Consider the following 25,449-nt stretch of genomic DNA (forward strand, 5'->3'; position numbering starts at 1 on the left):
CCTCCCACACCCCCTTCCAGTAACCCTCTGTTCTCCATATTTATGAGTCTCTTCTGTTTTATCCCCCTCCCTGTTTTTATATTATTTTTGTTTCCCTTCCCTTATGTTCATCTGTTTTGTCTCTTAAAGTCCTCATATGAGTGAAGTCATATGACATTTGTCTTTCTCTGACTAATTTCACTTAGCATAATACCCTCCAGTTCCATCCACGTAGTTGCAAATGGCAAGATTTCATTCTTTTTGATTGCCGAGTAATACCCCTTGTATCTATATACCACATCTTCTTTATCCATTCACCCATCGATGGACATTTGGGCTCTTTCCATACTTTGGCTACTGTTGACAGTGCATACCCAATAGGTGCCAGGCCTTATGGCACACAGACGGTTAAGCATACAGAATTTGTAACAAGACAGAACTGTATTACTTACTACCAGCTCTGTAATCTTGGGCCAGATACTTCACATCTCCAAGTTTCCATTGCTTCATTGTAAAATAAGAATAACAATAGTACCTAATACCTAGCATTTCAAAGATTAAAAGAGTTAACACATATAAAAATAAGGAAAACACCTGTCAGTGAATGGTGATGAACATTAGTCATTATCATTAACTATAAAAACTCATTGGTGTCCTTTCCAGGTGTTTAGTAAAAGAAGTGAACAGGTATTATAAAACAATGCAGAAAATATTGTTATAATATGAATAAGGTGGTAGGTACTCCAGAAGATTACGCAACTGACGACACCTGCAGAAACTGGGCAGGTTGGACTGAGGAGACATTTGGAATCGAAGACAAAATGATGACTGGAAGTTTGCTACACGGACAGGAAAGGGCCATTCTGGAGCAGAGAGACAAGTTTGTGTTGAAGCCACAACCCTTGAAAGGTAAAGGACATTTAATTATTAAGTAAGCTCTGTGCCCAATGTGGGGCTTGAACTCAGGACCCTGAGGTCAAGAGTCTTGGCCTCTACGGACTGTGCCAGCCAGGCGCCCTGGAAGAGGAATTTACTGGCCCAGATAACAGACCTGGGGTGAGAGGCGAGAGCACTGCAGGCTGAGGGAGATGTTAAGTCTGTGGGAAAATTAGTCAGCAGAGGATCCAAACTTTTTGTTTTCCAAGATATTTGAATTTTAACTGTAGGCCACTGGTTTCAAAACTGATTGTCGGGAATACCCAAGGATGTTTTTTTTTTTTTTTTTTTTTTTTAATGTTTATTTATTTTTGAGACAGAGAGAGAGCATGAACGGGGGAGGGTCAGAGAGAGGGAGACACAGAATCCGAAACAGGCTCCAGGCTCTGAGCTGTCAGCACAGAGCCCGACGCGGGGCTCGAACTCACAGACCGCGAGATCATGACCCGAGCCGAGGTCGGCCACTTAACCGACTGAGCCACCCAGGCACCCCGCTAAGGATGTTTTTAAAAGGATCCCAAAACCCCACCTTCATAAATTCCAAGCTTTTGTATGTGGGTGTGGCCCAGCTATATCTTTGAAAAGCCCCTGGAGTAATTCTGCAGTTGAATCAGGGTTGGAGCTGCTTCCTTGGGTAAAGAGTGAGCCAAACAGGAGAGCAGGATACCTACCTTTCCTAAGGCAGGTAACTGTGCAGGATGCGTTCTGACCTCCTTCAGATCTTTGCTCAACATTAAAAAAAATTTCACCCTATCTTTATTTTCCACCTATACAGTTATCTTCTAATAATTTTCTTACTATACATTTACTTAATATATCATCTGAATTCATTCATGAGAATACAAACTGAACAAAGGCAGTGGTTTTTCTCTTTCCATTTCTAGTGATCCTCAGATTCTAGAAGAGGCTGGCACATAGAAGGCCACATAAATATGTTTTTAAATGAATGAATCAGTCAAGGAGAAACGAGAAAGAATATGGCTAATATAGAACCATAAGGAGGTTGCGGAAGAAACCTGTAATCTTGATGTTGGCAGTTTGCTTAAAAAGGAAAAGGGAGACAGGGAAAGGGGGTGATTTTATTTTTTAATTTCAGTATAACTCCAGTGTTACGTTAGTTACAAGTGTACAATATAATGATTCGACGATTCTAAGCATTACTCCCTGCTCAGAGAGGGGTGCAGTTAAAAAAATATATATTAGGACGGGAAGAAAGGCTAGTTTTTCCTTGTTTTCAAGTTTCTTTCTGATCTCACTCATACTTCCGGGTTAATAATAAACTCAAGAGAGCCAAAACGTCCCACCCGGCCGCCTTCCCTAGTTATCTATCCACCTGGATTCCTTTCGGATGCAGCAGAAAAAGTCTCGAGGACCTAAAATCTTTTAACGATGGCTGTCTGCCAGGGTCGGCGCGCGACCTAGGCTCAAGCATGCGCAGTAGACAGTTACCAGCGTGCGCGGGAAGCTGGGCCGCGTCCGTTTGTGATTGGCTGCCGCGGCGGACTCCCACCCACCGAAATGCAGCGCTCGGTGCTGATTGGGTGACTCCGCAGAGGCCGGACGTCGCACGGGAGGGAGGGAAGGGAGGCGGGAAACAGCTTAGCGGGTGCGGGGTCGCGCAGTTTTTTTCTGGCAGGCGGTGGAGCGGTTCTGAAATGGCGGTGCTGCCGAAGGAGACGCTGCAGCTGGAGAGCGCGGCCGAGATCGGCTTCGTGCGCTTCTTCCAGACCATGCCGGAGAAGCCGACCACCACGGTGCGCCTCTTCGACCGGGGCGACTTCTACACGGCGCACCACGAGGACGCGCTGCTGGCCGCCCGAGAAGTGTTCAAGACCCAGGGGGTGGTCAAGTACATAGGGCCGCCAGGTGAGGGCGGGGACGGCGCGGGCTTGGGGGACCCCGCGGAGGGGGCTCCTCTCAGGCAATGGGCGGCGTGCGACTCTTGGGCGAGGAGGCACGGGGGCGGAGACGTCGGTGCCTCCCCGGGATGGCGCTTTCTGCGGCCGCTGCCTGGCCAAGTGGGGCGCCACCCGCCCCTGCCCTGCCTCCGTCCTGAGTCTGTCCCTCTGCAGCGGCCCTAGACCTGAACTAACAACGGACACAGGGAGAACGGACACGGAGAGAGCGTCCCGCCTGCCAGGCGTTGGGCGAGGCGTTTTAATACATTGTTCTTTCTTGATCCCCTGCAGTCGCGTGGGTGTCTGCCCGCCTCCCCGCCTTGGCCCTGTGGATCTTCTCGCAACTCCCGACCAGGAGTGAGATTTAAAATAGAAGGTGGTCTGGGAAACCGTTTTATGTCACCAGTGTGATTTTGCCCACACGCAGTGCAGGGATCTGGAATGGGTTACTGTTGATGGGCAGTAACTGTTGCCAAGTGGTCAGAACCTCGCTTCGAGCCAGATTGCCTGGATTCAAGTCGCGATCCTCCACTTAATAGCTGTGTGACCTTGGGCTAGTTACGTATGTCGGTGCCTCAGTTCGTCACTCCATGTCCTCTGTAATCCCAGCCCCATCTCTCCAGCATCATCTCTCCCTCTAAGGCTACATACAAACTTCTCACCCTATGTGAGCTATATGTTCTAGATGTTGTGTGTTGATCTTTGCTGCCTGGCTCCATTCTGATGATGGAAAAGAGCATTCTGGCAGGAGTGAGGAGTCGTAGCTTCTAGTGCTACTTTTGTCACATGCAGATGGGATGTTATTGATAAAAAGGATGTTTTATTCCTTAGACAAAAATTTGTTGAGTGCTGCTGTATCACGCAGGGTTATGGGCACTGGGAAAGACGGTATCCCTGCCTTCATAGAGATCTTTCTGGTGGAGAGCAAGGCAGAAATAATTCACTGAGAAAAATTGTGGAGGTGTGCTCCGTAGCAAGTTGAAGAGACAAAGAGGCAGGAATGCCAAAGATTGGAGACCTCAGAAGCGCTGCATGAGAAGCTGAATTTCACTTGAGTCTTGAAGGACCGGGTGTTTGCAGCGGAGAGGATCTGAAAAGAGGCAGATTGCTGTTGCTAGAGCAGAAAACCCTGAGGAGGGTGGCTCAGGTGGATGGGATCAGATGATGAAAGGCTCTTTATGTTGTACTGAGTTGTTGGAATTTTATGCTGTAGGTCCCTGAGAAGTTGGATGACTTAAGTAAAAGGTGAAGTGATATGTTGGATCATTTGGCTGTAGGGTGGGGGTTGTTAGAAGGGGCAAGAGTAGAGGTGTTGGGATCAATGAAGACCAGCCAGAGATCATGGATGGCTTCATAGTTAACGATGGTCTAAGTTGCTTTCCAGTTTTAAAGTTTTTCCAGGCTAGTGCACTTAACTCTCTTATTTTTGTATTATGCAGTGTAGAATAGTTTAAGCATTTAAAATGATGTAAAAAGTTCTAAACATACTTGTATGTTTGTGTACATTGAATCACTGATTTTTCTATGCACCTGTTAATGATTTTAATAGTTTTTCTATTTTAGATTATGAAAGGAATAATGGATATTAAGCATTATACCCATTTATTGGGAAGGAAGTTTAGTATAAATATCCAGGAATCTTTTATACTGGAGTGTAGGCTTTTAAAAAACAAAAATTTTCCTTTTATTGCTCTTGAAGGTTGAAATGTGTTTACTGGGCACATTTCTAAGAATAGAGTAACCTAGACTGTCACCTCCTCTTAGTCATGCTGAAAATGGCATTAAGGGTGAATTTAACTTGGGGCCCCTGGGTGGCTCCGTTTGGTTAAGTGTCTGACTCTTGGTTTCTGCTCAGGTCATGATCCCATGCCATGGGTTTTTGGGATTGAGCCCCGCATCTGGTTCTGCACTGACAGCATGGAGCCTGCTTGGGATTCTCTCCCTCCTTCTCTCTGACCTCTCCTGATTGTGTGCGTGTGCATGGACGCTCTCTAAATAAATAAACTTTAAAAACAGGTGAATTTAACTTTTCAGAGATTAGCAAGTAAATGGGTTATTCCTAAGGATCTAGTTCTTATGTTAGACATTTATGCCAAATACACATTTTAGGTAAATGATTGTCCTAATATATGTTTGTGTAGGATAATAGTTACAAAAAGATCAATCATTTGTTACTAGAAATCGGCTGAAATAACTGGAAGAGGGAGGGACTCAAAAGCAAAAATGTACTGTAGATCTTCAAAGCTGATGTCTTGCAGTTTTCACTATGCAGGATGCAGTGTAACTGAAGATCTTTTTAAATAATGTTTTATTTATTAATAAAAAATTTTTTTTGAAGTTTATTTATTTTGAGACCCAGAGAGCCAGTGGGGGAGAGGCAGAGAGAATCCCAAGCACACTCCATACTGTCAGCCCAGAGCCCAAAATGGGGCTCAGACTCATGAACTGTGAGATCATGACCTGAGCCTAAACCAAGAGTCAGATGATTAACTGACTGAGCCACCCAGATGCCCCTTGATTTTTTTTTTTTAAGTTTATTTATTTATTTTGAGAGAGAGAGAGAGCATGCACGTAAGCAAGGGAGGGGCAGAGAGAGGAGAGAGAATACCAAGCAGGCTCTGCACTGCCAGCACAGAGCCTGATGTGGGGCTCGAACTCATGAACTGTGAGATCATGACCTGAGCCAAAATCAAGAGTCAGATGCTTAATTGACTGAGCCACGTAGGCCTCCCAATAATGTGTCATCGTTGGTGTAAGGCTGCCAATACTTGTTTCTTGGGAGGAATTTTCCTTCAATTTAATACTATGCATAATGTTAAAGGGTTAAAAAAACCTTTTTCTTTGTTTCTCTGTTCCACCTGGAAACCTGATCAAGTTAAGGTTAGTTATGTTTCTAGGCATCATTGCTTATTGCAGAACTGTAAGGCATGATGAGGACCACGTGTACTTGCACTCTACAAATCTTGGACCCTGTGACCTTTTCCCATATTATTGAGCAGTTGAACTTGTTTCTGACTAGAGAAAATAGAAATCCTTAGACGAGAAGTCCCTCAATTTCCTGCCCTTAAACCTATACTTTAGGTAAAACAGATTTGTTGAGATATTATTAATATACAATATGATTTACACACTTAAAGTAAACGGTTCAGATTGTTTTTATTTTTACAAATCCGTGGTTTTTGTAATAAACCATTACACATGGCACATTTTATTTATTTATATTTACTTTCTAAAGTAATGTATGTACCCAACATGGGACTCGAACTCAAGACCCTGAAATCAAGAGTCGTCTGCTCTACTGACTGAGCCAGCCAGGTGCTTCCATAGTAAATTTTAAAACATTTTTTGGGGGCGCCTGGGTGGCTCGGTCGGTTAAGCGTCCGATTTCTGCTAAGGTCATGATCTCACGGTCCATGAGTTCGAGCCCCGCGTCGGGCTCTGTTCTGACAGCTCAGAGCCTGGAGCCTGTTTCAGATTCTGTGTCTCCCTCTCTCTCTGCCCCTCCCCTGTTCATGCTCTGTCTCTCTCTGTCTCAAAAATAAAAACGTTAAAAAAAATAAATAAATAAAAATAAATTTAAAAAAATAAAACATTTTTTGTCAGCCCCCAAAATAAACCTGTACCTATTAGCAGTCACTCCCCACCCCTTCCACCCTCTCCTGTTCTCCCAAACCTAGGCAACCACTAACCTGCATTCTCTCTAGATTCGCTTATTCTGCACATTTCATAAAAATGGAACCATAAAATATGTAGTCTTTCATGACTGGCTTCTTTCCCTTAGAAATATTTTCAAGATTCATCACTGCTATTAGTACTTCATTTCTTTTTATTGCCAAATAATAATCCATTGTATGGATATACTGTATCTTGTTTTTATCCATTTCCTAGTTCACAGACATTTGGGTTATTTCCTGAACCTATACTTTTTAAAAAATTTTATTCATTTTTGAGAGAGTGAGCGCACATGAGTGGGTTAGGTGCAGAGAGAGGGAGACAGAATCCTACTGACAGTGCAGAGCCCAATGTCGGGCTCGGACCCACAAACCACAAGATCATGACCTGAACCTAAATCAAGAGTTGGATGCTTAAGCTACTGAGCCACCCAGGCATCCCTTGAACCTATACTTTTTAATGTCATCTGTACCTTCTTTCCTTCCCTGTTGTGTCAGTGAGGAGGTGGCCTTTTGCTATGGTCTGGATCCCATCCCCACTTCTCAGATGTGGCTTTCTGTTGATCCTTTCTTCTGTCTGGTTCATTCTGTTAGCATTTAGACTTAGTTGCATCTTCTTAGCTACTTTTAATTTTCAACATCTAGTGATAACATTATTGTAATAAAGCCTTGTGAGATGGGTTAGTACCTAGCTCCCAATTTGTAGATTAGGAATCTGAATCATTGAAAAAGAAAATTACTTAGCCTTTTGCCTCTTTTGTTGTCAGATCTCAGCTTAGAAAGCGTCTCCTTTTGGAAGTCTTTTTTGATTCCCACGTTAAGATGGTCTGGTTAGCTGTGCCTCTTAGGTGTTCCCTGACCTGAGGCTTTCTTCCTACCCTAGACACGACATGTATTCTACCATATTGCCCATCTATCCCAGTAGACTGAAAGCTCCTAGAGGGCAGGAACTGTGTTTTAACCAGTGTCTTCCTCTGAACCCCAGCACCTGGCACAGTGCCCACGTGTAGCAGACACATGGTAATTGTCAGCTGAATGAGGTTGGGGGCTCCAAATTATTCCTGAAGAGAAGAATCTTGTATGAACATGAGGCTGTTCCTTCTGTATCCCAGGTGGAGGCTGGGTAGCTTTCTGTCCCTTATTTCATGCAAGGAGGTCAGTTTTACCTCCCATCTGATTAGTTGTGTTTATTTTATTTTTTTACAATGTTTATTTGTTTATTTTGAGAGAGAGAAAGCAAAAGCGTGAGCAGGGGAGGAGCAGAGAGAGAGAGGGAGACACAGAATCCGAAGCAGGCATCAGGCTCTGAGCTGTCAGCACAGAGCCTGACGCGGGATTCAAACTCACGAACTAGGAGATCATGACCTGAGCTGAAGTCAGATGTTTAACCGAGTGAGCCACCCATGCACCCCAAGTAGCTGTATTTTAGATGCCTGTCAGTAAATAAGACTTAAAATGCACTGCCACCCAGTATGTCACAAAAACTCCTTTGAGAGAAATAGTATCTTTGGAGGATAACCTTGGCAGTTGGGCAGCCCTTCTGTACCTTAGCAATGGAGGTAGGGGAGGCCATGGGGGGAGGGGAATTACCTCATTTGTCTCTTCACCCCACCCACTCTTAAGAAATTACCACTGTTGTGAACCTGTGTTCTGTTGAATTTGTTGAAAGACTTGACCGGATTCCTTCTACCCAGAGCCAAGTAGATAACATTGATGTGCAAAGTAGTTGAATGTAATAGGGAGTGGTGGGGCTTGTGGATCTGAGAGTGCTTGTTCATCTGGTGATAGCATTCAATTTCAGATGCTTTAAAAACCCTGTACTGGCCAGACAGTTCTGCTGACACATCGTACTGGGTTGATGATTTAAGAGCTGTTTCAGAATTTTGCCAGACTGATGATTTTTTTTCCCTCTCTTAGAATTGTTTTTGCTGAGTTACACTTTACATTTTGCCTTCTAAAATGTAAAGGAAGATTTGAAAAGCAGTATTTTTTGAATTCATTGTATTTATTGGAAGTTGCTGATAATCTTCACAGTGGTGTTTATAAGTGTCTTTGGGAGAAATTCCTCTGTGATTTTTGTGTCAGTGCTTTCCTTGAGCAAAATTTTTTTCCTTGGGGCGCCTGGGTGGCGCAGTCGGTTGGGCGTCCGACTTCAGCCAGGTCACGATCTCGCGGTCCGTGAGTTCGAGCCCCGCGTCAGGCTCTGGGCTGATGGCTCAGAGCCTGGAGCCTGTTTCCGATTCTGTGTCTCCCTCTCTCTCTGCCCCTCCCCCGTTCATGCTCTGTCTCTCTCTGTCCCAAAAATAAATAAACGTTGAAAAAAAAAAATTAAAAAAAAATTTTTTTTCCTTATTTTAATGATGTTTCATCATGAATAATATTACTCATGTGGAATTCAACTGGATGGGTTGGTAGGGTGACCAATCATTCTAGTTTTCTTGGGATTGAGAGGGCTCCTGGAACATGGGACTTTTAGTATTAAAAATGAGAGGGGGGGCACCTGGGTGGCTCAGTCAGTTGAGGGGGGTCTGGCTCTTGATTTTGGCTAGGCTCATTGTCTTCTGGTTGGTGGGATTGAGCCCCATGGTTGGGCTCTGTTGACAGCATGGAGCCTGCTTGGGACTCTCTCTCTCTCTCTCTCTCTCTCTCTCTCTCTCTCTCTCTGCCCTCCCCCCACTCATTCTCTCTCTCTCAAAATAAACAAACTTAAAAAAAAAAAGAGAGGGGCGCCTGGGTGGCTCAGTCAGTTAAGTGTCCTTCAGCTTGTGTCATGATCTCACGGGTACGTGAGTTCGAGCCCCACCTCGGGCTCTGTGCTGACAGCCTGGAGCCTGCTTCTGATTCTGTGTCTCCCTCTCTCTCTGCCCCTCCACCACCTGCATTCTGTCTCTCTCTGTCTCTCAAAAACGAATAAATGTTAAAAAGAAAATTAAAAAAACAAAACACCAGAGAGTTTTGGGCAAAGTGGAATGAGTGCTAGGCAAAACCAGGAAATAATTTAAATGGGACCTACCATTCCACTCAGGTTCTCATCGTGAGTGAGTGTTAGTTGGGAGATGTGAGTCTGTTGCAGGCTGGAGGACTTCGTTTTGGAGGATGCCTCTGAGAAGTGTGAGTACAGGCGTTGTTGAATGGGAGTATAGAGTAAACATAATTTTCATGCAACTTGCTTTCTAAATGCAAGCTAGAGAAACAGCAATCTATTCAAGTCTAAGAAAAATGTGACTGAGTTGAAGACTGGTGGCCTAAATAGTGTTTTGCTGTATGTTTGAACTGATTGCCTGTATTTTAAACATTGGGACATTTCATGAAAAAAAATCATATTTTGAGCTGCTTTTGAAAAGTCTGCCCAGTTGAAAACTCTGGGTGTGAATATCCCCGCAGCAAAGCAGTGGGTTTGGAGCTGAGTGGCTGCTCTCTGATGTGTTCCAGATTTCTCCTTTACTCTCATGTGCTTTCCTTGTTTTGTCACTGTTCCCACCACTCTATATGATCTCTTTTGAAGCCACTTGTCATGTCAGCTCTGTTGTTCTCTGCCTTTGGCTTCCTTTGCTCATTTGATACCTGGCCTGGTCCCTGTAAATACTTGTTTGTCAGTCCTGGATGAGATCACGAGGAATGTTCTAGGGAAGAACCTTAGGCAAGATTTGAGCCCTTTTTGAGGGTGGCAGACAGTGGGGATTCTTATACTAATAACTTATAACTAATACTAGTACTTACAACTAATGAAGAAATGTTGGGAATATTAGCTGTGTTTAGGTGTACAAAACAGTTGAATTATGTCATTTAATCTTCATGCTTATTTGTATTTGATATTTATACTTGACATGATCTATTATTTAAAAGAAATTTTAAAAAATGTTTATTTATTTTTGATAGAGACAGAGTGTGAGCTGGGGAGGGACAGAGAGAGAGAGAGGGAGACACAGAAACCTGAAGCAGGCTTCAGGCTCTGAGCTGTCAGCACAGAGCCTAACATGGGGCTTGAACCCAGGAACTGTGAGATCATGACCTGAGCAGAAGTCGGATGCTTAACTGACTGAGCCACCCATGCATCCCTATTATTTTTTAAAAATACTTCTTTTTAAGAGAGAGAGGGAGGGAGAGACAGCACAAGTTGGGGGGGGGGCAGAGGGGGGGGTACAGAAGATCTGAAGTGGGCTCTGCTAAGAACTGAGTGCTAGATGCAGGGGTCGAACTCATGAACCGTGAGATCATGACCTGAACCTAAATTAAGAGTTGGATGCTCAACTGACTGAGCCACCCAGGCATCCCTATTCTGAATTACTTTTTAGTTTTTATTTGAGAGAGAGAGCAGGGGAGGGAGCAAAGGGAGAGGGAGAGAATTTTAAGCAGGCTCCATTTTAAGCAGTGTGGAGCTTAATGCAGGGTTTGATCCCAGGCCTCTGGGATATTGACCTGAGCTGGAATCAAGAATCGGATGCTCAACTGACTAAGCCACCCAGGGGGCCCCTTAAATACTTTTAAGTGGTATTATCACTGGTATTACCTGTTATTATAAGAAAATTGAATTTTTATTCAATTTGATGGTGTGAGTGATTTTATTAATTTTGTAAGAAATTGACAATTGCAAATCAAAACTAAGGTGGGACACTTTTCTAGTAAGAGTTCTTAACCTTGGCACTATTGGTATTTTGGACTGAGTTATTATTGTTGTGAGGGGCTATCCTGTGCATGTTAAAATTTTTTAAAAAATATTTTTATTTTTGAGAGAGAGACCGAGTGTGAACAGGGGAGGGGCAGAGAGAGAGAGAGGGAGACACAGAACCTGAAGCAGGCTCCAGGCTCTTATCTGTTGGTGCAGATCATGGGAGATCATGACCTGAGCTGAGGTTGGATGCCTAACCAACTGAGCCACCCAGGTGCCCCTGTATCCTGTGCAAGTTTAACAGCACCCCTGCCTTACCCATGCGATTCCATTAGTACTCTGCTGTCCTCCCTCCCTCAGTTGACAACCCAAATGTCCCCAAGCTTTGGCAAATGTCTGCTAGAGAAGCAAAATTATTCCTAGCTCAGAACCAGTAATCTGAGATGAAGACCAGAAAGTTTGAAAACTCTGTGTTTCTTGGATAGGGGAAATAAAGGCACTCATACTTTATGGATGATAGTGTTAATTTACACAGCCAACCAGAGGGAATAGTCTGGCAATATTTATCAAAATCACTGTATTCTTTGATAAAATCCAGTTTTGGGGCTTTACCTTACAGATGTACTCATATTGGAGAGTGAAGCATGTACAAGATTATTCATACAGCATTGTAATAGAGACTGGAAACAACCTATATGTTCATCAGTAAGAGACTAAATTATAGTACATCCTCAGAGTCAATGGAATGTTTGTAGCTATAAACGGAAAGAAGCGGATTATGTAGTGATGGAACAGTCTCCAAAATATATTAGGTTAAAAAAAAAGGCCAAGATACAGAGCACTGTTTGTAGTTTGCAACCATTGATGTAAGAGAGGAACAAAGTAATGTTTGTGTGTGCATGGCCTGTGTTTGGAAATATATTAAAAAAAATTTAATGTTTATTTTTGAGAGAGACAGTGTGAATGGGGAGGCACAGAGAGAGGGAGACACAGAATCTGAAGCAGGCTCTAGGCTCTGAGCTGTCAGCACAGAGCCTGACACGGGGCTCAAACCCACAAACCATGAGATCATGACCTGAGCTGAAACTGGACTCTTTTTTTTTTTTTTTTTTTTAATTTTGAGACTCTCTTCATATTTTTTTTTTTTTTACGTTTTTTTATTTTTGAGAGAGGGAGAGAGACAGAGCATGAGTGGGGGAGGGACAGAGAAAGAGGGAGACACAGAATCGGAAGCAGGCTCCAGGCTCTGAGCGCTCAGCTCAGAGCCCGATGCGGGGCTTGAACTCACAGACTGTGAGATCATGACCTGAGCCGAAGTCGGATGCTTAACCGACGGAGCCACCCAGGCGCCCCTGAAACTGGACTCTTAACCCACTGAGTCACCCAGGCACACTGGAAATATATTTTATAAACTGATGGTACTTGGCTGAACTCTATGTGTAGGGGATCAGTGTGAAAGGGAAGTCTCCTTTTTGCTGTACTTTTTTTTCCTTTTTTAAAAATTTAAACCAAGTTAGTTAAAATAGTGTAATAATGATTTCAGGAATAGAATTTAGTAATTCATCACTTAGTCTAACACTCAGTGCTCATCCCAGGTGCCCTCCTTAATGCCCATTTAGCCCATCCCCTCACCCAACACCCCTCAAGCAACCCTCAGTTCTCTGTATTTAAGAGTCTGTTATGGTTTGTCTCCCTCTCTGTTTTTTATATTATTTTTGCCTCCCTTTTCTTATGTTCATCCGTTTTGTATCTTAAATTCCACACATTAGTGAAATCATATGATTTTTGTCTTTCTCTGACTGGCTTATTTCACTTAGCAAAACTCTACTTCCATCCACATTGTTGCCAATGTCAAGATTTCCTACTTCTTTTTTTTTTTTTAATTTTTTTTTCAACGTTTATTTATTTTTGGGACAGAGAGAGACAGAGCAGGAACGGGGGAGGGGCAGAGAGAGAGGGAGACACAGAATCGGAAACAGGCTCCAGGCTCTGAGCCATCAGCCCAGAGCCTGACACGGGGCTCGAACTCACGGACCGCGAGATCGTGACCTGGCTGAAGTCGGACGCTTAACCGACTGCGCCACCCAGGCGCCCCAAGATTTCCTACTTTTTGATTGCCGAGTAATACTCCATTGTGTACGTATACCACGTTATCTTTGTCCATTCATCAGTTGATGGACATTTGGGCCCTTTTCCATACTTAGGCTGTTGTCGATAGTGCTGCTATAAACATTGGGGGTGTGTGTGCCCCTTTGAATTAGCATTCCTGTATCCTTTGGGTAAATACCTAGTAGTGCAGTTGTTGGGTCAAAGAGTAGTTCTATTCTTAATTTTTTGAGGAACCACCATACTGTTTTCCAGAATGACTGCACCAGTTTGCATTCCCACCTTGCTGTACTTTTTCGAACCTTTGAGTTTTGATCTGTGTTACCTAGAACATTATGCAATGAATAATGACTAATTTGTTTTTATGGACCTTTTCGGAAAAGTTTAATTTCATACAAATACGATATAGTTATAAGACTCTTTGTTTTTAATGTTTATTTATTTTGAGAGAAAGAGAGCTAGTGGGGGAGGGACACAGAGGGAGAATCCCAAGCACGCTCTGTACTATCGGCACACAGAGCACAACGCGGGGCTCAAACCCACAAACCATGAGACCACGATCTGAGCCCAAACCAAGAATTGGCTGCTCAACCAGCTGAGCCACCCAGGTGCCCCATGTAATTATAGAACTCTATTCAGACCTCTGAGAAACTAATTATAAGAAAGGATAAGTAAGTTTATCTATATATGTATTTACTTATTCTTTTATCTTTCTTAATTTTTTATTTTGATGTGTAGGTTCCATGAAAGCAGAAGAGCCATATCTGTTCATTTTATACCCTTCAACTACCAAAGTCCTTCAGATATGTAATAAGGGCTTGATAAACAGTTTATTGAAGAAATGAATTACTGAGAGAAGAATGTGGCTTGGGGGAACCATTGTGTTACTACTTTAAATCCTTAAATCTGTAACATGTATTTTTAATATTTTTCTTTAGGAACAAAGACTCTGGAGAGTGTTGTGCTTAGTAAAATGAATTTTGAGTCTTTTGTAAAAGATCTTCTTCTAGTTCGTCAATATAGAGTTGAAGTTTATAAGAATAGAGCTGGAAATAAGGCCTCGAAAGAGAATGATTGGTATTTGGCATTTAAGGTAATTATCTTCCTTTTTAATTTGGTTATTTTTAAGAGTAGAAAAAATAAAGATGTGAGGGAATTCTGTGTGCTTTAATATTTTAACCAGGTTGTGGTAATAAAATATTTGAGAAACTAATATTCTTTAGCATATGGTTTTTAAAATCACAGTTTAATAGCAACTTTGAAATTCACTAAATCGTTATTATGAGTATGAATACTCTGAGCTTTGTCAGTATTCCTGAAACCTAAATAATAAAATAGATTTTACATAAAGTTGAGTGCCAGCATTAGACAGATTTGATTTTACTGTTTTTAAAGTAATAACGTCCAGATTTACTGTATCCCATATATCTCCTACACATCTGTAACATGTTTGTATCTTTGTATGTGCCTTTCTCTTCCGTTAAGTTTATAATTTTTGTAAGTCAGGGACTTTGTTTAATGATGATCATTTCTTGGTGTCCCTGGAAAGGCTTATTTCTTTTTTTTTTTTTTTTTTCCTGGAAAGGACTATTGACATGCATGCTTCTGTGCCTTCATGGAGACAGCACTATTTTATTTTATATAATGACTGTCTTCATTGCCATTCTGTAAGGTCCTGTTTTTGGTTGTTCAACTGCAGGTTCTGTAACCTGCAGAGTAGGTTCTCAATAAATACTGCAACAAATGAATGGTTAAAATGTTGGGGAGTTACAATTTATTCTTGAAAGGGAATAAATGTGTGGTAAGGGAGACAGTGCTTTGGGCTTATAGTCAGCATATTTCATTTCTTTTCTCCTCTGCCCTTCTGGGTGTCCTTGGTGTATTTCCCAACCATCTCCTGTATCTGTTTCTCCATAAACAGTAAAATTAGAAGGTTTTTAATGATGTTTTCCAACTTCAAAGTCCTGTGAGTTTTTTCTTGTGAGGTTTAATAGAATATCTAAACATCTGATCTTGGTACTACCTCAAATATAACATTCAGTCTATGTTCCATACTGTGTCCTCCTTCCCCCATCTGCCTTTGTAAGTATGTCTGTATTTACTGAAGATTATATCTGGGAGAATTTAGCATTCTACATTATGGAGTTTTCTGGGAATTTTCATTGGTGTTTTACTGAGAAAAGTAGGGCTTTTACTAAGAGTTTTAGTCTGTGTCTTGAAAGATTTTAGTAGAAAATTGAGGTACTACAAAGTGATGTTTTTTCATTTTTCACAGAACTCAATTAGTAATAACACCAAAATGTAGAATACTAAATTTAAGAGGTTACCATGATTATCATCCCATCATACCTCACTCCTCTGTGTCCTGTCAGAATCCTTCAAGATGAATTCACTTTAACTCCTACCTTTTAAGTCGGGGAGATTTTTTCAAATATATGTCTATCAGGTTAAAAAGGTGGTATCTTAATCCTGACATTTTAAGAAGTTCAGATCTAAAGCTGCAAAAACTGATTTATCATGACATTTTTTAGCTTTAAAAAAATTTTTTTTAAATGTTTTTATTTATTTTTGAGACAGAGAGTGACAGAGCATGAGCAGGGGAGGGGCAGAGAGAGGGAGACACAGAATCTGAAGCAGGCTCCAGGCTCTGAGCTGTCAGCACAGAGCTCGACGCAGGGCTCGAACCTCCGGATTGTGAGATCATGACCTGAGCTGAGGTCGGACACCTAACCGACTGAACCACTCAGTTGCCCCAGACATTTTTTAGCTTTTTGATTCTATTGTAAATATTAGTGATATTTAAAGTAGTTGGTCTCTTATGATTGATTTCTTTCCCATGTTCTCAATGGTATGTACAGAGTGGGAAAGGATCTTGGATACAATCTATTTCACAGATTAACAGTCTTATGTTGAAGGACCCTTAAGAACCCAATTTTATTAGCTACTATTCCCTTTTGAAAGTTTAAAGGTGTGCTTTGTAACCTGTATGTGCAAATCTGAAAAATGTATGTAAAAACATATTTTTTTTTTGCAAATGTTTTGCAAATTTTTTTTTTGCAAATGTTTACATTTGCAATTGAATCAGTGCTTTTAAAATTTGAATGCAAGATAACACTGTTTTTCCATTTCATTTTTAAAAAAATGAAACATTTTATTTTAAAGTAATCTCTACACCCAACATGGGGCTCAAACCACCACTGAGCTAGCCAGGCACCCAGCCCTCCATTTCATTTTTTTTAATTGATTTTTTTTTATTTAAAAATTTTTTTTTTTTTTTTAACGTTTATTTATTTTTGGGACAGAGAGAGACAGAGCATGAACGGGGGAGGGGCAGAGAGAGAGGGAGACACAGAATCGGAAACAGGCTCCAGGCTCTGAGCCATCAGCCCAGAGCCCGACGCGGGGCTCGAACTCCCGGACGCGAGATCGTGACCTGGCTGAAGTCGGACGCCCAACCGACTGCGCCACCCAGGCGCCCCGATTTTTTTTTTATTTTAGAGAGTGAGGGAGAGAGAGTACTAGCAGGGGAGGGGGCAGAGATAGAGAAAGAATCCCAAGCAGTCTCCACACTCAGCATGGCTCCCGATATGGGGCTTGATCTTGACCTTGTGATCATGACCTAAGCCAAAATCAAGAGTCAAATGTTCAACCGACTGAGCCACCCAGGCATCCCCTTCCTTTTCATTTTTGATCCAGATTTTAATCAACAATCCATAGTTACAGGATATTTAGAGTCATTTTATGGAAAAATCAATGATTATCATGATTATGATGCTAAAGTCCTTCAAGAACTGTTGGGGAATCTGAGTGGCTCAGTTGGTTAAGTGTCCGGCTTCAGCTCAGGTCCTGATCTCATGGTTCGTGACTTTGAGCCCCACATCAGTCTCTGTGCTGACAGCTCAGAGCGTGGAGCCTGCTTCAGATCCTGTGTCTCCCTTTCTCTCTGCCCCTCTTCTGCTCGTGCTCTCTGTCTCTCAAAAATGAATAAATGTTAAAAAGAAAAAAAAAGAACTATTGAACTATTGACGGCTATTGGTTGCTTAAGTTTGGTTGTCACCGTGGTCATTGGACTCTTGGTGACTCTCCTGTTTAATACCATGGGTGGTCAGTTGTCTCAGAAAATGCCTCATGTTAACGGCTTCCTATCAGCTTCTGATCAGGTTGAAATATGTAGTGTCACCCACTGACTTGACACAAAAGTGAAGAAACTTGACCCTTTAGTTGACTTGTGCAGTCTTACAGAGAGATTTCTAATCTTTTTGAAATATTGAAAATAGGCCAAGGATCCTTTATTTTGAAATGACTGATGTAGAACAGTCTCTACATTTTACAGATAAATATATTGATAGAGAATTAACTTTCCAAGGTCAGTATTTGTAGCTAATAATACTGCTCTCCTATGTGGTATAGCTAGTCAGAGAAAATACAATGTGCAACCAATAGGTAGGCATTTTGGCAGGATGTAGAAATTTAAGCTTACAATTGACAGGATTATCAATTTGGATATCTTAATTATTGTGTGTGTATAAATCCAGCTGCCAAATTTCAAGTAGGCTTCATACCTGGTGCAGAGCCCAATGTGGGGCTTGAACTCAAAACCCTGAGCTTAAGACCTGAGCAGAGATTAAGAGTTGGATGCCTAACTGACTGAATGACTTAGGCGCCCCTCCAGCTGTCAGATTTCAAACTGAAAATCTTTTTTGCCCAAGTGTCCTGAAAATAATTGGAAAACTAGGGAGGATACTTTATAGAAAATAAGGTAATAGTAATTGGAATATATTGTTATAAGCAATTTTTTTTCCAACAGTAATTGGAATATATTGTTAGGAACAATTTTTTTGGGTAACTCTTGTTTGCTATGAAATTTTTTAAGTGCATTCAACAATTCTTCAAATTTTTGTTTATTTTTGTTAAGGCTTCTCCAGGTAATCTTTCTCAGTTTGAAGACATTCTCTTTGGTAACAACGATATGTCAGCTTCCATTGGTGTTGTGGGTGTTAAAATATCTACAGTTGATGGCCAAAGACAGGTCGGTGTTGGGTATGTTGACTCCATACAGAGGAAGCTAGGACTTTGTGAGTTCCCTGATAACGATCAGTTCTCCAATCTGGAGGCTCTCCTAATTCAGATTGGACCAAAGGAATGTGTTTTACCAGGAGGAGAGACTGCTGGAGACATGGGAAAGCTGAGGCAGGTAAGGGAATCAAGTCTAGTGATGGAGAACCTAAGCCTAGGAAAGGTTCTAATTAACATGCTATTTTATTTAAGAAAAAAAATAATTTAAAAGTCAAATATTTTTGTATTTAATTACAGTAATGTTTTATATTGAGGATTGTCTTGATGTTTATCTTTCACAGAAACTTCGTATATTTAAGAGGATTGTAGAACAAGTTGTTTCTTGTTTTACTTCAGATCCTTCCTTCCTTCCTCCCTTCCTCCCTCCCTCCCTCCCTCCCTCCTTTCCTCCCTCCCTGAAAGAGTAACAGAATGCCATCTTGAAGGGATCACAGCTGATGAAAGGAATGCTTTCACAGTTGTGAGGGGAGGTGATTGAGGTCCACTTAAAAAAAACCAATTTATTACTGTATTTAGCATGGATTTATCAAATAAATAAGATGCAGATCTTCAGTTTAAGATAGTTTAAGTGGGACCTTTAGCCTCTTATTTCATTGAGTCTTTTTAGAAAATTCTGATTATACTGTTTGATTATACTGTTTGTGTAAGTATATGATTTATTTAGGTATTTAAGGGATATTGTATCCTTGAAGGATTCTTTTCTTTTTGTGGGCTTCAGATACCATAAGAACTGCTTGGGAAATAGGAAATATATAATGGGCATTGTTAGCATAGATAGTATCTAAACAACTTTCCACAAGTATTATTCTGTTAAGAGGTTTTTACTATTGGGACTATTTTTGGGGTGGGGGTGCTATTTTTAAAAACCTTTATATGAACATACTTTTAAATTACATGACAACTTAGTTTATAGATTTTAAAAATATGTGTTAGTATGTATGTCTTCCCAGTGTCTTGCACATTGTATAGAAACTTAATGTGGGTCAATAATTTAAGTTGTTCTTACTGTACTTGTCAGTGATAGATTTTTTCTCATTTCTTTTTTTATTTTCCTCAAAGTAATTTAAATTATTTTTTGTAAAATAGGTTATTCAGAGAGGAGGAATTCTGATCACAGAAAGAAAAAGAGGTGACTTTTTTACAAAAGATATTTATCAGGACCTCAACCGGTTGTTGAAAGGCAAAAAGGGAGAGCAGATGAATAGTGCTGTCTTGCCAGAAATGGAGAATCAGGTATGTGGATTATAATGTGAATTTACTCTTAAATTGTAATCATGGCTTTTGGAAAGCTACTTCTTTCATATCTCTCCAAAGTGTAAACTGTGAATCACTGATATAAATTAAGCTTATTTTTACTGTGATTAAACTTTTGAAAAACTTGAGGAAATGACTAGAAAAACTGAAACATAACCTTAAATAGAATTGCATTATATTTACATAACATATATCCTTGGAGCAAGAAAGAGTTTTATTGATTTCACAGGAAAGAGCCTGATTAATGTCACTTAAGTGGATGAGATAGCATAGTGGTTGTAGGGGGGAAAAAGACCTTTCAGAGCTTTATAATGTACAAGTTGTAGAGTCTTTAATAAATTACTTCATCTTTCTTTTTTTTAAAATTTTTTAAATGTTTATTCATTTTTGAGAGACAGAGACAGAACATAAGCAGGAGTGGGGCAGAGAGAGAGGGAGACACAGAATCAGAAGCAGGCTCCAGGCTCTGAGCTGTCAGCACAGAGCCTGACACATGGCTCAAACCCATGAACCATGAGATCATGACCTGAGCTGAAGCCTAATCAACTGAGCCACCCAGGGTCCTCAATTACTTTATCTTTCTGAGAGGCAGTTTCGTTATTTGTTAAATACATAATAGGTCTTAAAGGATTGTTGGGGAGATCAGGAATAAGAGTGAAAGTATATATATATATATAGCACATAATGCATAATAAATACTACATTTAAACAGTTTGGCTAAAAAATCGGCAGATTATGTATGTGTAGTGGTAGAAATGAATATGGAAACAATGTAACTTTTATGGGATTTTCAGTGGTTGATGTGTTTCTTTGTTCAAATTTTCGAGGTGGGTGTGGCTTGAGATGTATTTTTATGGTAAAATATTGGAAGCTCTTGACAGGATATTTGTGGGTCATTGATAAGTAACATGGAAAATTCTGTTGTATACTTAAAAAGACAGGACAAGCTGTTAAACTTAGAATTCCCAAAGTAGATTTCAAACTAGAATGAACTGGGACTGTTATGACTGTCATGATTTTGTGGTTATTGCTTATCATGTAATAGTTTAATTCCTATAAACTCCGTAATTCTTTTACTTTTTGTGTGTGTAACATAATCAAAAACCAGTATGTATGAGCAGTAATACTGGTATTAGAAACTTGCCTCTTGAAAATGTGAAGAAACTTTTAGGGCTACAAAAAGTTTTTATTTGTGCTTCCTGATGACACTACAGGAAGTGCAGTGCTGGAGTTTGTCAAGGACAGGTAGATGACTGTTTTCAGTTAGGGAAAGCAGGTACATTTCACAAGTCTAGTATCAAATATATTTTAATATGTAGGATTTGTCGTTGGGCTGTTGGTTTGATGTCCTGAACTACTTATGTTACAATAATAACAGATTATTTAAATTTTTTATTATTTAAATATACATGAAGGAAAGTGCATATATCCTAAGTGTATAACTGAATTTTCATGAATTGCAGATCCCCAGATAACCAGCACCCGTGAAGCAGAATAGAGTATCAGGACCTCAGACCTTTTTTAGGCTTCCTTTCAGTCATTACCCCGAGGGTAACCATCGTTCTTACTTCTGCTAGCATAGACTAGTTTGGCCTGTTTTTGTAGTTCACATTAGTGGAATCATATGGTTTATATTCTTTTGTGCCTGGTTTCTTTTGTTCAGTATTGTTTGTAAGTTTTACCCATATTGTCATGTGTCACGGTTGATTGTGCTTGTATCTTTGGTTGTGTAGTATTCCATAGGGGTGAACATGCCAAACTTCATTCATTTTACTCTTGATAGTCATTTGAGTCATTTCTACTTTTGGCTATTATAAATAATACTATTCTAACAGTAAATTTTCACTTTCTAAAACTAATTTTTTAACCTTAAGAGATTTATTTAAACTTTGATTTTCTTCGTTTGGATTGAGAAGGAACACAAAGGGAAATGATAGTGTTCAGAATTTATTTTCATTTTGCCATTTGTTTTTTAAATACCTCTAGGATTTGTTTATATATGTTTTTATATATACTCTAGAGAGTGAGGGAGACAGAATCCAAAGCAGGCTCCAGGCTCTAAGCTGTCAGCACAGAGCCCGGTGCAGGGCTCAAATCCACAAACTGTGGGATCATAACCTGAGCCGAAGTTGGGACACTCAACCAGCTGCACCCCTAGAATCTTTAATTAAAATTTTTTTTTTTTTTTTAATTCTTAATCTTAGGTTGCAGCTTCATCATTGTCTGCAGTAATCAAGTTTTTAGAACTCTTATCAGATGATTCAAACTTTGGACAGTTTGAACTGACTACTTTTGACTTCAGTCAGTACATGAGGTTGGATATTGCAGCAGTCAGAGCCCTTAACCTTTTCCAGGTAAAAAATAACATGTCTTAAAAAACTTAATGCTTAAAAAATGTTTCCTTTATTCTATGCTGAGGAATATTATTAAGGAGCTTAAATATTTTGAAATATTATACGTAGACATGCAGCTTTAAATTACTATATTTTTCTAGGTGCAAGCTATATAAATAGTATTTGTCCTGGCTTTATGAATAATTTTATTATATTAATAGCAGTTCTTAAAAAATTAATTTTAGGAAGTTTTATGTCTAAAACTACAGTAATTACAAAGTAATTTTGGTTTGGGGGAAAATACACAGCAGAAAATCTAGATTAATAGGTTGAAAGTTTGATTTTAGGAAGAGGAGTTTTTTTTTTTAATTAAAAAAATTTTTTTTTTATTTTTTACGTTTATTTATTTTTGAGACAGAGACAGAGCATGAACGGGGGAGGGTCAGAGAGAGAGGGAGACACAGAATCTGAAACAGGCTCCAGGCTCTGAGCTGTCAGCACAGAGCCCGACGGAGGGCTCGAACTCACGGACTGTGAGATCATGACCTGAGCTGAAGTCGGTCGCCCAACCGACTGAGTCACCCAGGCGCCCCGAGGAGCTTTTTGTTTTAAGAAAAAATTATTTTATACACATTTTACTTAAATAAATTAAAAAATATATTTTTTTAAGTTTATTTTGAAAGAGAGAGGCAAGAGAGCATGAGTTGGATAGGGGTGGGGGTTGGGGGGTGAGAATCCCAAGCAGGCTCCACCTGTGCAGAGCCTGATGTGGGGTTCTAACTGTGAGATCATGACTTGAGCCTAAACCAAGAGTTGCACGCTTAACTGACTGAGCCCCCCCAGGTGCTCCCCAGAAACCTTTTTATTAAGTTTATTTATTTTGAGAGAGAGAGAGAACGTACACAAATGGGGAGGAGGGGAGAGGGAATCCCACCATGAGCTCGTGACCTGAGCTGAAACCCAGAGTCAGATGTCCAACTGACTGAGCCACCCAGGCGCTCCTGCACATCTTACTTTAATAGCCACCAAGACAACTGTTTCATTTCCTCTAATGGACTCTGTCTACCAATTATGTTGGCCTTCAACATATGGCCATAGCAATACATATGAGTATGTATCATGCATTTATACACACATGCACACATTCTAAAGCACCATGAGACACAGGCTACACTTTCACACAACTGGGGGCCTCTCATGTGCAATTGATCAGTGGTTTGCTTTACTCAAGACTTTATGGGCTTGGTCTGGCCGTTAATCCCAGTTCTCCAGAGAGGAGTTAGGATGACATAATGAGTCACCACACTTTGGACATCATAAAAGAATGGAAATAGGCTAAATGTGAGATGGCATCTTGAAGCCTCCACTTTGACCATGTGGATTCAAAATACTCAGGTGCTGTAGTATAGACTGACCCGCAGCCTGACAGTAAGCCGGCTGAGGAAGAGGAACTTCTGTGCAAATTTCTCATTTAATATCTGAAGAATATAAGTGTTCTTGTTCCCAAAATTATTTAATTATTTTTCGTAGCACAGTAAAGTTTTCACTAATGAGCATGCTATTCTTTTTTGTTTTTTGTTTACTAGGGTTCTGTTGAAGATACCACTGGCTCTCAGTCTCTGGCTGCATTGCTAAATAAATGCAAAACCCCTCAAGGACAAAGACTGGTTAACCAGTGGATTAAGCAGCCTCTCATGGATAAGAACAGAATAGAAGAGAGGTATATTACTAATGTACACTTCTGTAAGCTTTGGGTAACTTCTAATTACTCCACAGGATTATGCCGTTTACTCTAATATGCAAATTTGCTCCTGTATTTTTGCATGTGACTGCACAGAGAGCTAGCTACATAGTGATAAGAGTAGTAATGATTTAGATTGATTTGATAACTTATTTTACTATTTTTTTTCACTATAAAAAAGTAAAGTTTTATCAGAGAGATGGATGGATAGTGTTTCAGAACATAAACTTAGGAGCGTGAGTACCTTGATGCAAGTTACGTCTCTAGCGCTTATTAGCTGTGTTATCTTGGGACAGTTACTCAACCTCTGTGTTGCAGTTTCTTCCCTTTTAAAATGACAGTAATGACACACCTATTTTGTAGGGTTGTTATGAAGATTGGATAATTTAGTATATATAAAGTGCTTTGATGAGGGTGTAGCACATAGGAAGCACTTCCTCTTAATTATTTTGGAAAGGGTTTTAAGGCAACCTAAACATTTATTTCAGAAAGTCACTTTAATTGAAAAAATGAAAGGTTCTATAATTCTGCTACTTGAATATGATTAACATTTGGGTATATTTTATTTTTATCTTTTGTTTTATATATGGGTTATAAGACTTTAAAAGAAGTATACATAAGAGTATAAATGCTAAGTGTTGCAGCTTGGTGGATTTTCACAAAGTGAACACATCAGTGTAACAACAGTCAAATCAAGAAACAACATAAGTAGCATCCTAGTGACTCTCCTGGAATCTCCTGCTAGTTACTACCCCTCCTCACTTCAAAGTAATCACTGTCCTTCTAACATCATAGATTAATTCGTTTTGCCTGTTTTTTGAACTTTATATAAATGGAGACATTTTAAATGACTTTTTTTTTTAAATGTTTATTTTTTGAGAGAGACAGAGCACAAGGGGGGTGGGGGCAGAGAGAGAGGGAAACACTGAATCTGAAGCAGGCTCCAGGCTTGGAGCTATCAGCCTAGAGTCCGACGTGAGGCTCGAACTCACAAACTGCGAGATCATGATCTGAGCTGAAGTCAAATACTTAACCAACTGAGCCACCCAGGCACCCCTAAATGGAGTCATTTTAGATGATGCACTCTTGTATTAATCTTTTTTTTTAAAACATAGTTGTAAATCTTAATATAGTTATATGCCCCAATTTTTCCCACTTATATGTCAATTTTCATAAGCATTTTTTACTGTTGCTGTTTTATCTTCTCATTCAACATTTTTTTTTTTTTTTAAGTTTATTTATTTACTTTGAGAGAGGAGAGAGTGTGAGCAGGGAGGGGCAGAGAGAGGAGGAGAGAGAATCCGAAGCAGGCTCATACTGTCAGTGCATAGCACAGTACTGGGCTATATCTTGTGAACTGTGAGATCAACCTGAGTCAAAACCAAGAGTCGGTTGCTTAACTGACTGAGCCACCCAGACACCCCTCATTCAATCAACATTTTTAGTTTTTACTAAGTACACAATATTTTATTGACAAGATGTACTTTATTTTACCTTTATCCATAATTAAGTTCTTTTTTTTAATGCATTTATTTTTATTTTTTTAGAGAGAGTCAGCAGGGGAAATTGGCAGAGGGAGGGAGAGAGAGAATCTCAAGCAGGCTCCACACTCAGCACAGAGCCTGATGGCAGGGCTGATCCCATGACCCTGGGATCATGACCTGAGATGAAATCAAGAGCTGGATGCTCAACTGACTGGGCCACTCAGATGTCCCAATAATTAGGTTATTTCTAATGGCCTTGTTTTGTACCTAATGTTTTCCATTTGGCAAATTAAGTGACACTGCCAGAATGGGTAAAAGATTCAATTTTTTTATGGCTACGATGTCAAATCATTCAAGAATTT

At 40.2% G+C, this 25,449-nt stretch overlaps 1 protein-coding gene across 1 annotated transcript in view; it reads left to right on the forward strand.

The window, feature by feature from the left end:
• Positions 1 to 2,532: 2,532 nt before the first annotated feature.
• The window catches only part of MSH2 (mutS homolog 2), an 81,894-nt gene continuing 58,977 nt past the window's right edge, over positions 2,533 to 25,449 (forward strand). Inside the window, exons 1-6 of the mRNA XM_047069365.1 lie at positions 2,533 to 2,781; positions 14,138 to 14,292; positions 18,115 to 18,393; positions 19,362 to 19,508; positions 21,734 to 21,883; positions 23,449 to 23,582. Coding sequence (XP_046925321.1) covers positions 2,571 to 2,781; positions 14,138 to 14,292; positions 18,115 to 18,393; positions 19,362 to 19,508; positions 21,734 to 21,883; positions 23,449 to 23,582 — 1,076 coding nt within the window. The 5' untranslated portion in view covers positions 2,533 to 2,570. The remainder of the gene's footprint in view (positions 2,782 to 14,137; positions 14,293 to 18,114; positions 18,394 to 19,361; positions 19,509 to 21,733; positions 21,884 to 23,448; positions 23,583 to 25,449) is intronic.

Source organism: Lynx rufus, unplaced genomic scaffold, assembly GCF_022079265.1.
Source record: "Lynx rufus isolate CCGP_SWC_20201006 ecotype Redwood Valley unplaced genomic scaffold, mLynRuf1.p SCAF_8, whole genome shotgun sequence".
NCBI lineage: Eukaryota > Metazoa > Chordata > Mammalia > Carnivora > Felidae > Lynx > Lynx rufus.